The 13,551-nt window shown below is 31.3% G+C and overlaps 1 protein-coding gene across 2 annotated transcripts in view; it reads right to left on the bottom strand.

The window, feature by feature from the left end:
* Positions 1 to 3,972: 3,972 nt before the first annotated feature.
* LOC107364094 (cell adhesion molecule Dscam1-like) overlaps positions 3,973 to 13,551 on the bottom strand; it is a 47,573-nt gene continuing 37,994 nt past the window's right edge. Inside the window, exons 11-17 of one of the 2 annotated variants that reach the window (XM_015931404.3) lie at positions 12,780 to 12,932; positions 11,945 to 12,249; positions 5,418 to 5,460; positions 5,303 to 5,351; positions 5,161 to 5,234; positions 4,352 to 4,502; positions 3,973 to 4,279 (exon numbers count right to left, since the gene is read on the bottom strand). In XM_015931404.3, coding sequence (XP_015786890.2) covers positions 4,456 to 4,502; positions 5,161 to 5,234; positions 5,303 to 5,351; positions 5,418 to 5,460; positions 11,945 to 12,249; positions 12,780 to 12,932 — 671 coding nt within the window. In that variant the 3' untranslated portion in view covers positions 3,973 to 4,279; positions 4,352 to 4,455. Of the gene's footprint in view, positions 4,280 to 4,351; positions 4,503 to 5,160; positions 5,235 to 5,302; positions 5,352 to 5,417; positions 5,461 to 11,937; positions 12,250 to 12,779; positions 12,933 to 13,551 lie in introns of both variants that reach the window. The other variant, XM_015931405.3, reaches the window with a different exon arrangement.

The raw sequence follows: 13,551 nt of genomic DNA, 5'->3' as shown, positions 1-13,551 counted from the left end.
TGTTCATCTTGACCAATAAGGTTAGTGTAAATGAGTAAAGAGTTATAATTGGACAATGATATAATTTGTGAAGGGGAAATGATTAATGAGTGTGTAGACCCCTTACAGAATGATACAATATCTCACCGCATTTATTTCATTGAACTAGCTCACAGATACGATAACGACTCTATTAAATCAATGCAGGATCTTAAAAACAAAAAAGACTTTTAATAAAAGTTTGTTTGGTTAATTTAGTTTCTTTATTTCTGATAATATTTCATTCCTAGATTTTAAGGAATGCGTACATTTACCAGAGATATTAACTTTTCAAACCAATGACACTATTTTAAGACCGCTATACCGAAGATATGTGTTGTCCTTTAGTCAATATAATCTAGAGCTTTGTTTTTCATCCTCGAAAACTAAGCTTTTAACTACAGACTTATTAACTTAGTCGCAGGAATCACTGTTTTTGAGATTATTATAACAAAGTTAAAGAAGTATCCGGGTTAAACTCACGCCACTTTTGAACAATTCATTTGCCTACATGCAGTGTCTATCTTGTAAAAAGGAAGGAATGTCTTAGAAATGAACAATCATGAAGTTTTAAAACCGAATATAAAAATCCAAAAAAAGAGGTTCATGCATTATAAAACAAACAATATGCATTATTGATTTTTTACTGAAATTCGTACATGTGAGCCAATGGCTTGAATGTTGGAGTTGAAGATCCTGGGGGTCTATTCCCATGTTGGTAAGCATTACAAGCTCTTCGTCGATGTCAACACAGTAGTAATCATGACAATAAGAATCAAGCGATTCTCGTATTTCCATTTCATTTGGTGGCACTCTAGGTTCGTCATGGTGATCTATTATTATATTTTGTATATGATCCGCGCTTGATGTAAAAGGGTTTTCAGTTGCGTCAGCAGATGACGATAATGACAAAAATATATATTTTGCGCTCGGTCGTGACCAACTAAGCCGTGCTATTGGTTCATATTTATCAATAGCTTGAAAATATACACAAAAAGATAACTATTGACTTAATTGTTACTCAAAAAACAATTGCGGAATTAAAAAGCTAATATTTTTCGTCTCTGTATCACTTATCCATCTATGTAGAGGGCTATTCAGCTTCATTTACTTCAGAGTTTATCCAAAATCTAAATGATGCTGATCCAAAATGCTAGGTTACTTATATCTGAACGGTATGCTTTTGAGAATTGAAGAACATTTTTTAGAAGTTTCAAGGTTATTCAAGTTTATCCGTTTATTTGACCTCTAAACGACTTCTAGATGTCATTTTCAGATTCCATACACTTTTTCACTCTGAAAAATGAATGTCATAAAAGTTTGCATTCTTCTCTGAGAAGTTACACAAGTTTCATTCAATTCTGGCGATAAATACTTCGTGAATGATATCTTCATTTCAGTTACTTTTGGTACTTTGAGATGAAATTAGAGCGATGAAAGGATGGGCTATACCAAGATGACCTTCAGAAGTAGTTTAGAGGTCAGATAAATCAATGGCCTTGAATGACCTTGAATGACCTTGAAACTTCTAAAAATTGTTCTTCAAAAGCATAGCGTTCAGGTATAAGTAACCTAGCATTGTTCTTTCTTTAGATATTGGATGCCCCGTGAAGTAAATGAGGCTGAATAGCCCTGTAAATCAACTTTGACAAAATAGCGCATAAAAAATTCACTCCCAGTTTTCACTCCAAAACCTAACTTAGCCGCTCACTTGATTCATTATTTCACGTTGATAGTCTGGAGCTTCATCTATTGCAATTCAATAAAAAAGCTAATGATAATGTTAATCTTGTTTCATCATATTTCGACTTATATCTTGATAGTAACTGTAGCTGGGAGTAAAGTTTTATTACCTTCAAATTTCAAGTAAATTGCAAGCGCAAGGTTTTATTTGATAACAAGATGATATTGAATTTAATCTTTTCATTTGATAACTAACCTGATATTGGAAATATTGTTATCCCATTTATCTTGCTTTTTTTCATGTTAAGTTTCCATTATTCCATTAGAATTGATGATGAAAGAAAAACATCGAAAAAAAGAAATATTCTTTTTACTATTTTGTTTCCTCTTTTCTTTATCAAATAGTTTTTGTCATTGTTTTTCTGTTTCCTTCAATTCGAAAGGCTATTCTTATTCTGCCTTTTTCTTTTCTCTTTTCATGACTTTTGATAAGATATTTATAAGGTTTGAGCAAGACATTTATCAAGACTCACAAGCATGGACAAAAAAGGCTAACATTCTTAATCTGTTTAGTCACAACGCAATTCTGAACTGGAACTTTTCTCTTCTTTGCTTCCCTTTTTTACAACCAGTCTAGAGATGACAACATTTAATAACATTGGATTATCATAATAAATGTCCATAAGAATCCATTTTGTCGGTTAACTTTCCAGTAATATATATTTCATTGAATCGATTGGAAAAAAAATTTGTTTTTCCTTCTTTTTTGCCTTCTTTAGTGTTCAATGTTCAGTTCTGATTCAGAGGAAGGATATTGAAAGAGAGTAAAGACTAAAGGAGAAGAGGAAGAAAAAAACAAATACACAAAAAAGAGCAAAGATGGATGATAATGTGAGCCAGAAGAAAAAAAATTGGTCATCAGATTGTAAGGATGATGTTAATGTATAAATAAGAAGAGGAAAAAAATTGATTGAATTGAACAAGTTATCAAATTATCTTGGATATATATAAAAGATGATGAAGAGGAAGTAAAAATGATGAGCTTCAGTTGATCTCAAGTGTCAATAAGTTGAATATACTTTGATGGCGGAAAAGTTGATAATTACCCATTTTTGATTCATTCAAGTTCAGACAAAGTTTCATCTGGTCCATCAAACTTCAACTTGCTTTTTTCAGTTTTTTTGATACAAAAACAGAATCAAACCTTGACTCTAACTAAAGGCTCATTATCAACCTGGAAGGTCCATCTTGTTGCATCAACCAAGCAAGTTGTTTCACCCCGACTGTGGAGCACATTTCATTTTCTTATCAGGAGTTTTATCGCCATTCTGAATGAATCTCACACCTCTCACACGCAATGTAACGCCCGATATGGAACAAGTTTATCGACATCATTTGAGATGTTCTGTACCATGATAACCTTTAATCTTACATAGCACCTTGACCTCTTGATCTTATGTTTCACTAGCTTTTCATTTTCATTGAAATTCACTCTAGGAACCCTGATTAGATAGATAACCCCATCTAATCGGTTTTTTAAGATTTTGCATAATGATTTTTATTTCTCGACTCTTCAAATAAACGTGATAAAGTTTTGGCAACGAAATTTTGTTCATCGAAAAGGAAATTGTTGCATAATGTAAACACAAACTTGAGTTGTATTTCCTTGTAAATGTGAATGTTGACTTAAAATAAGGCGGATTTATTTACTTTTGATCAACCCAGAGCAGCTTATCTCTTAGGATCAACTTGATAAGTCCAGCCGCAAAGTTAACTGTGAAATTTCAATAAACTTACGATTGTTGGTTTAATGAATGAACAAAAATTTTATAAACTTTTTTCAAAACATTCAAACTCTTTATTTGGTCCATTTCATAAGAAAACTTGCGAATTGAAACATTCAAAGCATTTCCTGTCATATTGAATTGAACTTTTCTCAACAGTTTGACAGAGAAACAAGGTCGATTAAAAGGATATTAAATGAAGAAGGAAAAAAATGAAGCAAATTTCATTTTCTCATTTCACAATTCAAGTGTAAATAAAGTTTTTTTACTGTTCATTCGTCAATATTAAGGCTATTTTCATGATAATAATTACCCTCATCTTCAAGTTGATTCCGGAAAAAAATGTAACAATTCACCGGAAATAAATAGCTATCAGTCTCTCAAGGATCATGTTGATCATCATGAGCATCATCTTGAGCCATCATTACAAGAGCAGGATAAAGTCGAAAGGAATGAAGTAAAAAAAATAGTAAAAGAAGTAATAAAGTGAAAGGAAAAGAAAAATTTATTCTTGTTGACGAAAAGAAGAATTTGAAATTCTGAATAAAGAGCGGAGGGCGAAAAAAGGAAAGGGAGTGAAAGTTATCACAACATGATATATTTATACAGATATACATTATATTTATCACAGTTGCTTTTTATTATCTTGTTATTAGTATTGTTGTTTGTGTTTGTGTTAGCCTCAGAAATGATGATTTTTCATTCACCAAGACAGAGTGGAAAGCAAATGGTTGATTGGCTGCTTTTTTCTCGTTTCCTTCACAACTCTTTGGCTTCGATTCAAAACGATAAATCTGATGAAAACGGATAAGAAACAAAAGTCCATCAAAAACCAAAGAAAAGATAATGAAAATGATTCAATTTACCAGTTTATTTTCAGCTTGAAACCAACTCGTCGGCTGAAGTTTACTCTGAGTTGCCTTTGAATCGTTTCCAAACAATATCAAGGTTGAACCATTAACAATCCCTGTTACTTCAATAGTGAAGCCTGAAGAAGCTCACTTTGTGTACGAAAACCTGGAAAGGAAAAAGAAGTTTTTTTTCAGTTTCATTTCAACCTGAGTAAACATGACGAACAAATCAGTTTTTTTCTCTTCATTTTTGCTTTGCTTTTGTTTTGCTTCAGTTTTGATTGGAAAAGGGTAAATGTTGAAAATGACGATTGATGATTAACTTATGGTTAAGCTAATGATACGAAGCTGACAAAGCAGCTTTTGTAATGTTGAACAATACATACAATACTAATCTGATTGTTATCGCGAGTTAATGTTGATGTTCATTGGGAAAAAGTTGCGCTTTTTTTGTCTTCCATCTCATAATAATGATGATACTAATAATAAGCAAAAGTGATTACTGAAGCAATAGAATCAATAATGAGACTTGAGATTGAAAGATTGGAATAAAGCTGACAATAAGCTTTCCGCTGAATCAACATTTATTAATCTTATAATCATTGGTGAGCAAAAAAAGATCAATCCAAGCCTTAATCATCATCATCGCCATCATCATCATCATCATCATTATACTTCATCAAGTCGACTTCTTTTATCAACGAAAGAAACAAAAAAAAGTATAAAACTGAGCAACAATGAAAGGATAAAAACGCAAATCGCTTGTTAACTTTTGTCTTCACTTTAACCCTCATGAACATGATAAAGTAGGGAAAAATATTTACCATAATTTTGATTCAAAGGACTAGAGTTTGTTGGATATAAAATGTGACCATAAGAATAACCATGTGAGTTCCATCTGAAGGATGATAAAGTTTCATTGAGAAATGTTCATTAATGTTTACAACATTTTACTTTTCAACTTACAGTAAATTGGCTTGACTTTGCGCTCGACGTTTAGCATTGTTTTGTTCATCTACAGATGAGACAAAAAGGTTAGCTTGAAACAATTAATTGCAGGCTAATGATTGACCAAACATACCTTGTTGTTTGATGCATTCAAGAAAAGAAACTCTCAGTTCGTCCTGAAAAAAAAGTTAAAGAAAAGTTTAAATTAGAAGTTTGATCGAACTTTTTTTATCTCATTTTGAATCATTTTTCCTTAAGCGTTATTTAAGTTCACAAATGTGCCTACAATTGAACTTTCTTTAATAGTCGTTATCATTATTCACATTACAACTAAGGATTAACTTGGCTGAATTTTGCAAGTTTACTGGATTAACTTTCCTCGATTTAAAATTTTGTTAGCTTTATTTGACTAAAGAGTAACAAATTCAAGTTGACTGGAATAGTCGTTTCAATCGTAAGTTTAATTCATCGATGTTATCAATGGAAGGAATTTGACAAAAAGATTCGTTAATTTGTGATAATCAACTTTTGTAGGACTAAATGTTTAATAGTCACTTAACTATCTCATTCATTGGGATAATATTGAGGCTATTAAATGGCTGGGAGTGAACATTATTACCTTCTATATCTGAATTTCATATCAAAGTCGTGATTAAGAGAAGCTGGTTCTAATGAACTTACCTCTTACATTTGGATGGAATCATAAAGGTTTAACATGATGTTAGTTTGAATACATCATGTTGTGAACAGAAGAATGATGAAGAAGACGAAAAAGATGAGAAGGAAAAAGCAATAATCAAGAATTGATGATTCTATTTGATTCACTCAAATCATACAGAAGGGTCATCTATTTCACCACAGGAATCCATCTTATTAGATGGATTATTATCATTCTCTCTTCCCTTTTCTCGACCCTGATACAGATATTTTATATCTGAATTTTATCCAATTTCTGTTCCTTTATATCATCTTATCCCTAACTTCATCATCTACTTATTCACCAATTTAACAGAAGTAAGTGCAAAATAAATGCCCTAATTTTTATCCATTACATTTTCTGTCCAAATCAAATCTTCAGTTATAAACACAGTCCATTTTTCCAGCCACCTTTATCAAATTGATGAGCAAAGTGCATCAATGAAATAAAAAATACTTCATTAACCATTTCAACAACTTCATGAAAATCGCTAAAAAGTTTATTCACTAAAATAATAAAACTTTGGAGTTGCAACTTTAGTCTCTGTAAGAGGACCTAACAGAGACTTTGCATCAACCTGACTGATCAACTCTTCTGCATCAACTTTGCTTCTCCTTCAGGTCTTAGCGTAAGTTTTACCCTAACCAAACAAGTTGTTTTGACCTTATGTAAGGCTTCATCTGGGTCTAAGTTTAGTTGCCACTGGGCAGCTTTAGACTGTCAACTTGACTTGCCTTAAATTGGAGTCTGATTTTTACGAGTTATTGACATTTGACTTTGAGCTTACCAGACGATTCAGTCAGTCTTACAAGTCCAACTCTAATGCATCAACTTTTCCCTCTCTTCAGCCTTAATGTCAAGTCATTGTAACTAGACTGTAAACCTTTTGCATAGTTTTAATGTAATAGTTTCATTAATCATTACTGAATTTTTGCTCATCGTTAAATTATGAGCAGTTTTACTGACAATGCGAGTGTAAAGATGTGAGCAATGAAAAAAAATGAGCCGTAAAGAGTGCAGGAAAAGAATTCATGGAAACTGAGTTAACTGGCAGAAAAAAATATATTAAGATTGAATGATTCTGTTAGGATCGATAATTAGAACAAAATTGAATACAACATTCCAGGTTCAATGTTGCAAGATAATACAAATAATGATATTAAAAGGCTTAAGTAGTTTGCCAACGTTTTTTTTCAGCCTCTCACTGCCTTTCTGTTCATCATTTTCATCATAACTTTCCTCTTTTGAACAATTCATTTCTATTTTAGTTTACAATGTTAAATCGATTGTTTCCTCTCCTTCATCTTTTCCTAACATGAATCCGAAACAGTTTCACCATCTTCATTCAGACAACAGTAACACAAAATGAGCAAAAATGATTAACAATAATAAAAATGAAACGCAATGAGCAATAATTTGAAGTCGACCAAAATTGAATGTAAAACAGAGGAGAAAACATTTTACAAATGTTGTTTTGTTCAGCTTGATTGACAATAACATGAACAAAAAGAGCCTCAAATTGTGACTAGAAATGATTGTAATTCAAAATTAGCGAACAAGAAGAAGACAAGATTCCCTATTTATCATCATCATACAATTAGACTAAAGATAAACTTAAATGTAATCATTAAAATTGTTCAACCAGGCAAACAATTAACTATTTTTACCAATGATTACACACTGAAATTGCATACTTTAACCCAAACAAAGAGGTTGCCAAAGAAAAGCTGTGAAACTAAAGCAAACACAATATCAATTGAATTGATACAAAAATCTTTTGATTTAAAAGGCAACAAAAAAGAACCCAATTTACTTCAATTGTTTTTTAATGTAAACTCAAAGTGAAACATTTCCATTGAAGCAAAGCTGAACAAGCTCATTAAACGCATCAAATCATGAATATGAATATTAACGTGTTAACGCAATTAGATGACAGTGAAAACATAAATATCGCAGACTAAATTGTCATCATTTTTCCTTCGCTTTCATCGTTAATAATTGTTTCCATTCTCATTAGTTCACCATGATTTCCCTTACAAATCAAATCCAGTCAACATTTCATCTCATTAGTGTAAATTTGTATTAATCAACTTATGCTTTTTAAATAGCATCGTTTGTATGGATTGTTGAAAAGGCTTGGAATACATTTTTTTGTCTTTTTCACGCTTTTTTTTCTTCTCATTGATTGTAAATGTTTTCGGCTTGAAGCCAATTTGGATTGGCAAAAGTTTCAACTGAAAATTGTCTAGAGATTCATGAGCATAAAATGGATGCACATGAATCAATTGATTAATAGAGTGACTAGGAAAAGCTGTGTGAAACAAATGATTAACCTTGTTAATCTTTGAGGTTTCATTATAAAGTTTTTGTATGAAAATTGGTTTCTACATTTTTAATGAAACCTTTAACCAAAAGGTTTGCTTTGTTTAATTTTTCATCAATTCATGCTTTAAAAGTTTATCGTAACATTTACATGTGAAAAGATGAAAAGAGTTGAAAAGTAATTTGACCAAATTCCCAAAAGACGAAACTCGAAAAATTGTTTTCTTCTCAATGCTTTGATAATTTGTTTCAATTATCATGATATTTATCACACATGATGCTAAATGTTTTTCTTTTGCTAATATAATTATCATTCCTAAGAAGCGAATTGGACTTCATGTTAAGATGAAGGAGAAAATTGTTTCAATTTTCAGTTGATTGTTGAACGAAATGTTGTCAATTTGAAAGGTTCATTTGAATGAAAGATTTTCAAGTTTTCCTCGAAAAGAGACGTTAAACTGTCGTCATTATGTTGGGAGTTATATCAAGGGAGTGAAAATTTTATCACTCCATGAGATGGAAAATAAGAACACTTTATCGGTTTGATTGAATCATTGTTTTGTCTGTAAATCAGGGTGAATGTCGTGCTGAACAGGGAAGGCGAAGGATGAAAATCAATAAACTATGGGATTAATGATTTGAAGAAAGTGAACAAAATATAATAAAAACTGGTAAAGTTTGCATGTTATTGAGAGACTGATGTTTCTCTTTGCGCGAGTCTTTTGAGTTCTTTGTTTCTGTTTCAACATTCAATATTGAATTTACCCAGTTGAATACAATGTATTTATCATGGAATCAGCAGAAAAAAACAAAAGTGATTTAAAAAGCAAGAGCAATAAGGATCATCAATAAGAGTGATCATCATCAGTATCATCATCACTGGTGACTCTTGTTGGATGAGTAACAAGATGATGTTCAAGTCAAGACTAGAAATGGTTATAAACATAATTTCATGAAAAGAAAGGAAATTTTTTTCCCTTTTCTGGTTTCATGATATATTATTGCTTACTTTTTTTCGCTGATTCAGGGTGAAAAATTTTGCTTTTTAAATCTGATTAATGCAACTGAACAATTGAAGACGATGATAAGTGTCCGAAAAAAGATGAAGAAGAAATGGTTTGTCTTTTTGTTTCTCTACTTTCAAAACCTGAACAGTCTATTAATCAGGTCTGATTGAGATGGCAGGATCTAGTTGGGAATTGGAAAGTCATCTTAATCATTTCCACGGTATGGTCACAGCTCAAAGTTGAAACAATTTGAGCAAAAGTTGAACCGAGCAAATGAACGGGAAACGAGATGAATTGATATTGGATGATAAAAAAGTCTAACCATAACCAAGAGTTATTTACTTTGATTGATAAATTGAAAAAAAGGTTCCATCCATTAAACTGAATCCTTAAACTTTCAAAACATTTACCCTCACCATTATCATCAGGATAATCATAATAATCATGATCATCATTATTTAGCTGCAAACTGTTTCAATCGAGAGACGAGTAAAAAAGTGGACAATAAAACATTGACCCGAACACGAAGAAAGTTGAAAAAGTTGATTGATCAACAGTCAAAATGGATCAACTTTTTAAAGTGAATCTTGAGCTTCGTAGTTGAACCCATAGCAGGAGCATATCACAACCTAGAGAAGTCACTTTTCCCGAACAACTCAACATACACTAAGACCTTTTTCACGGTAAACATTTACCCACTCGTTTTTGTTCAACATTTTTCTGTAATTTTTGATAGAAAGGTTTCAAGGTTCAATTTTCAGTTCACTTTATTGAGACTTGTCATATTTATTGAAACTCATTGAATGGTCAACTTTGAGTCGATCGAAGTTTTTGCTCGAGTTTGAAGTTCGTTCAAAGCTGAAACATTTGTGATATTAAACTATCGCTTTGCCTGGGATTACCATTGATTGGTGTGAAAATGGATCAACATTTTAAAGTGAATCTTGAGCTTCATATTTGAACCCACAAAAAGAGCATATCACAACCTAGAGAAGTCACTTTTCCCTATCAACTCAACATACAGTGAGACCTTTTTCACGGTAAAAATTTTCATCTATTTTAATCTTCAACTTCATTATTTTCATCTTTAACACACTCATCAAGTCAAAAGCAATTTGAAAATTCATGGTTAAGCTACTTTTAACTTTGAATACATTTCCTTTTTATCATGAAATGCAAATATTAAAAAATGAAATGATGAAAAAAAAAGAATGAATGAAACTTTTCAAAATTTATTCGATTCATTTCATTTGAAACTTTTCCCCTGTCTTTAGTCAGTAAAATTTTGACGAAACAATTTTTACCTTTCCTACTTTTCCTTCCTTATTGGTAAAAGAGGATGCTAAAGGAAGATGAAAATGATGATAAGAAAATGGGACAAAAATATGGATTACAGTGTCGACTCAAAATGGATTTACCATTTGAACAGCAAAATTCTATTCACATCCATTTCAAGCTTTCTTTCCATCTTCATCATCATCATCATCACAAACAAGGTATTTCATACTCTAGTCTTCATAATCATTATCGTGCTCATTCTCATTTCTTTGTCTCTCACCTTAATGATTCCAACTATCTTCTTCATATAATCCTCTTCTCTCTTCCCTGGCATCTTCATCATCTTCTTTCTTTTCTCATATTTTCCCTTTTTCACCATTTCTTCTGTTTCTCATCATTCCATCTTATTCTGAAAAACCTATAATTCGATATTGAATACTATCTATTTAGATTGTAAAGTTATAACACATGAAATGTCATTTTCACTCCCTGTCATATTACATCACCTATATATACATATTATACATGATATCACTGAATATAATGATAATCATAAAAGTTATGTTAGAGTAAACATTTACCGGAAGGAAGTTCTTTGTCATGAATTTCCTTCTTACCGGATAAGCTTGTTGACCATCAATTGTTTGCAAAATTTTCATTTTCAATTTTTCGCCTTTTGTTTCTTCAAATCATAAATAATGAATGAAAATTTAGTTTTATCACTTTTCTTCCTGTTTCACTCCCTGAAGTTGTTATTTTCAAAGCGTATAAAAAATTGTTTAAAACGTTCAACTCTACTTTCACCTGATTTTGCCATGTTCTCAATTTCATTCAATATCTTTTTCTGATTGATCTTGCTGCTCATCAAATATCTAACCAATGTTTAGACTTTGTTTCAAGATGAAGTTTCACATTTCAAAAGTGAATATTGATAATATCACATTGAAAGAGAAGCAACATTTTGGCAACTTTTTCATTCTTTTTTTATTCTTTTCGAAAATCAATTTCAAAACGGAAAACTCTGAAAAATCTGGAAGTTGAGAACTGATTGATTGAAGGTCAATTATTTTTTCATGAAAAATGCAATTTTTGATTGGACGATTATCGTCAATAAAGCACATCTCAAATGTCACCATTGGTAATGATTGGTTATTATCAGTGATTATAAACTTTGATTCAACTTGAATTCAATAGTAAGATATTCAATCGATAAACTTGTAACCATGCGATGCTGAATATCAATGAACTGGTATCAAGTTGAAAAGTTGATTATGACTGATTACAAGGTTCAATTGTATTTTGGCACATTCAATTGATACGCTCATGTTTACAGGTATATGATAGGGCACCTCTTACTGTGCTTTTAGCTGGATGGTTTCGTTGCTGGGGAACATCATAAGTGTTGCTTGACTGAAGTGAATTACGAGGTAATAAATGTTTATTCAAGCTTGGACGATTGCATTCTCTCAGTTGGTCACTCGAGTCAACCATAGGTGTCCCAAGGCGTGAAGAGGCATAAGGTGAGGCCAAGTAAATAGCCTCTGGATCAGGTCCATCGGATCGTGAATAACTATCCATGTAATTAGGTTTACCCATTGAGATGTCATCCAAGGCAAGGCATTCAGCTTTAGGTTGACTTTCACCACAAGATGAGGTTCCATCTAATGCAAAAGGAAGAATCAAAATTTTTTTGCTTTTAAAAATTGTTTTCATTTCCATCATAATTAACATTGTGTCAACAGAAGGAATGTTTGACGATAAATTGCATGATAATGATGGTGGGAAGTGAGGAAAGGATGAAGAAATGTTCAAATGAAATTGAAGGGTGAAAAAATCATTGAAAATAATTTGATAATGACAGATTGATGAGGATGATTATTTAATATGGATGATGAAAGGATAATGATAAAGGATAAGTGACAATAAGCATAATATTTACATGAGAATAATGAAAATGAATTGATTCTTTTTTTAGTAATTTTTTTCTTCTCTAAGTGAGAATATAATTATGATGAAGAGAGATGAAAAATGATGAATAGATGGATGGGGATGATAGAGATGAGAATTATAATGAAATCAAAATGGTTGGTTAATGAGTTAATTTATATTAATTTGCCTTGTAGACAATGGAATGATGAGTGTCATGGAAATGATGGAAATGATTATTGTTGAGGAATCAAAAAAAACTTACATTGAATTGAAGATGATCGTGATTTGTTGTGACAATAGACGAGTGCAAAAGTTGTTATGATGAGAGCAAATAGGATGGCAAATGAAGATATAACAGGCACTATTAACGATATTATTTGAGCATTTGAGGAATCTCCTTGTTGATGGAGATACTCTGAAGATGAGAATGAATGAAGAAGAAGAAGAGAAAAAATGGAAAAATGAATAAATTTGATGAACCATAAAACCTGAATTAGGTTAGGTTAGGTTTTTTTTGCTTGCCTTTCTTGCTGTTCCATCTCATTCATGTTCAACCCGATAGTTATCATGTTCATTTAAAACATTACATATTATTTATGTTTTATTTGAACAAGTTAAATGAATTAAATTGCCATTCATGGTTAATATAATAGTAAACCTTTCTCTCGTCTATTCGCTTTATTCAAACTTTGTATATTAAATTTCCTTTATTGTGCTATTTTTGAGCTTTTTGTTTCCATCTTTTGTTAATACATTTTTATATGCAATTTTGTATTTATTGTGCTAATAATTGTTTCTTCCTGATTTTTCAACAATAAAATAACAATTATGTTCAATTGTCTGATCATTTGTGAATCTGTTTGTCGTCAAAACTTTCAATTGGTTGATCAACTGTAGATTTTACTCCGAGTTACAGTCCAACGAAACTAAACGCTAATGAGAATCTTTTGAAACAGAAAATTTTTGACATAAAAGATACTGAATTTGCATTATTTCAAATAGAATCTCTTTAATTGGAATTGAATAGCATTTTT

This window comes from Tetranychus urticae, chromosome 3 (genome assembly GCF_039701765.1).
Source record: "Tetranychus urticae isolate SD_2017Ah chromosome 3, NJAU_TeUrti_SD_1.0, whole genome shotgun sequence".
Lineage (NCBI taxonomy): Eukaryota > Metazoa > Arthropoda > Arachnida > Trombidiformes > Tetranychidae > Tetranychus > Tetranychus urticae.
Note: the sequence above shows the minus strand (reverse complement) of the source record. Positions and strands in the feature narration are given on the sequence as shown.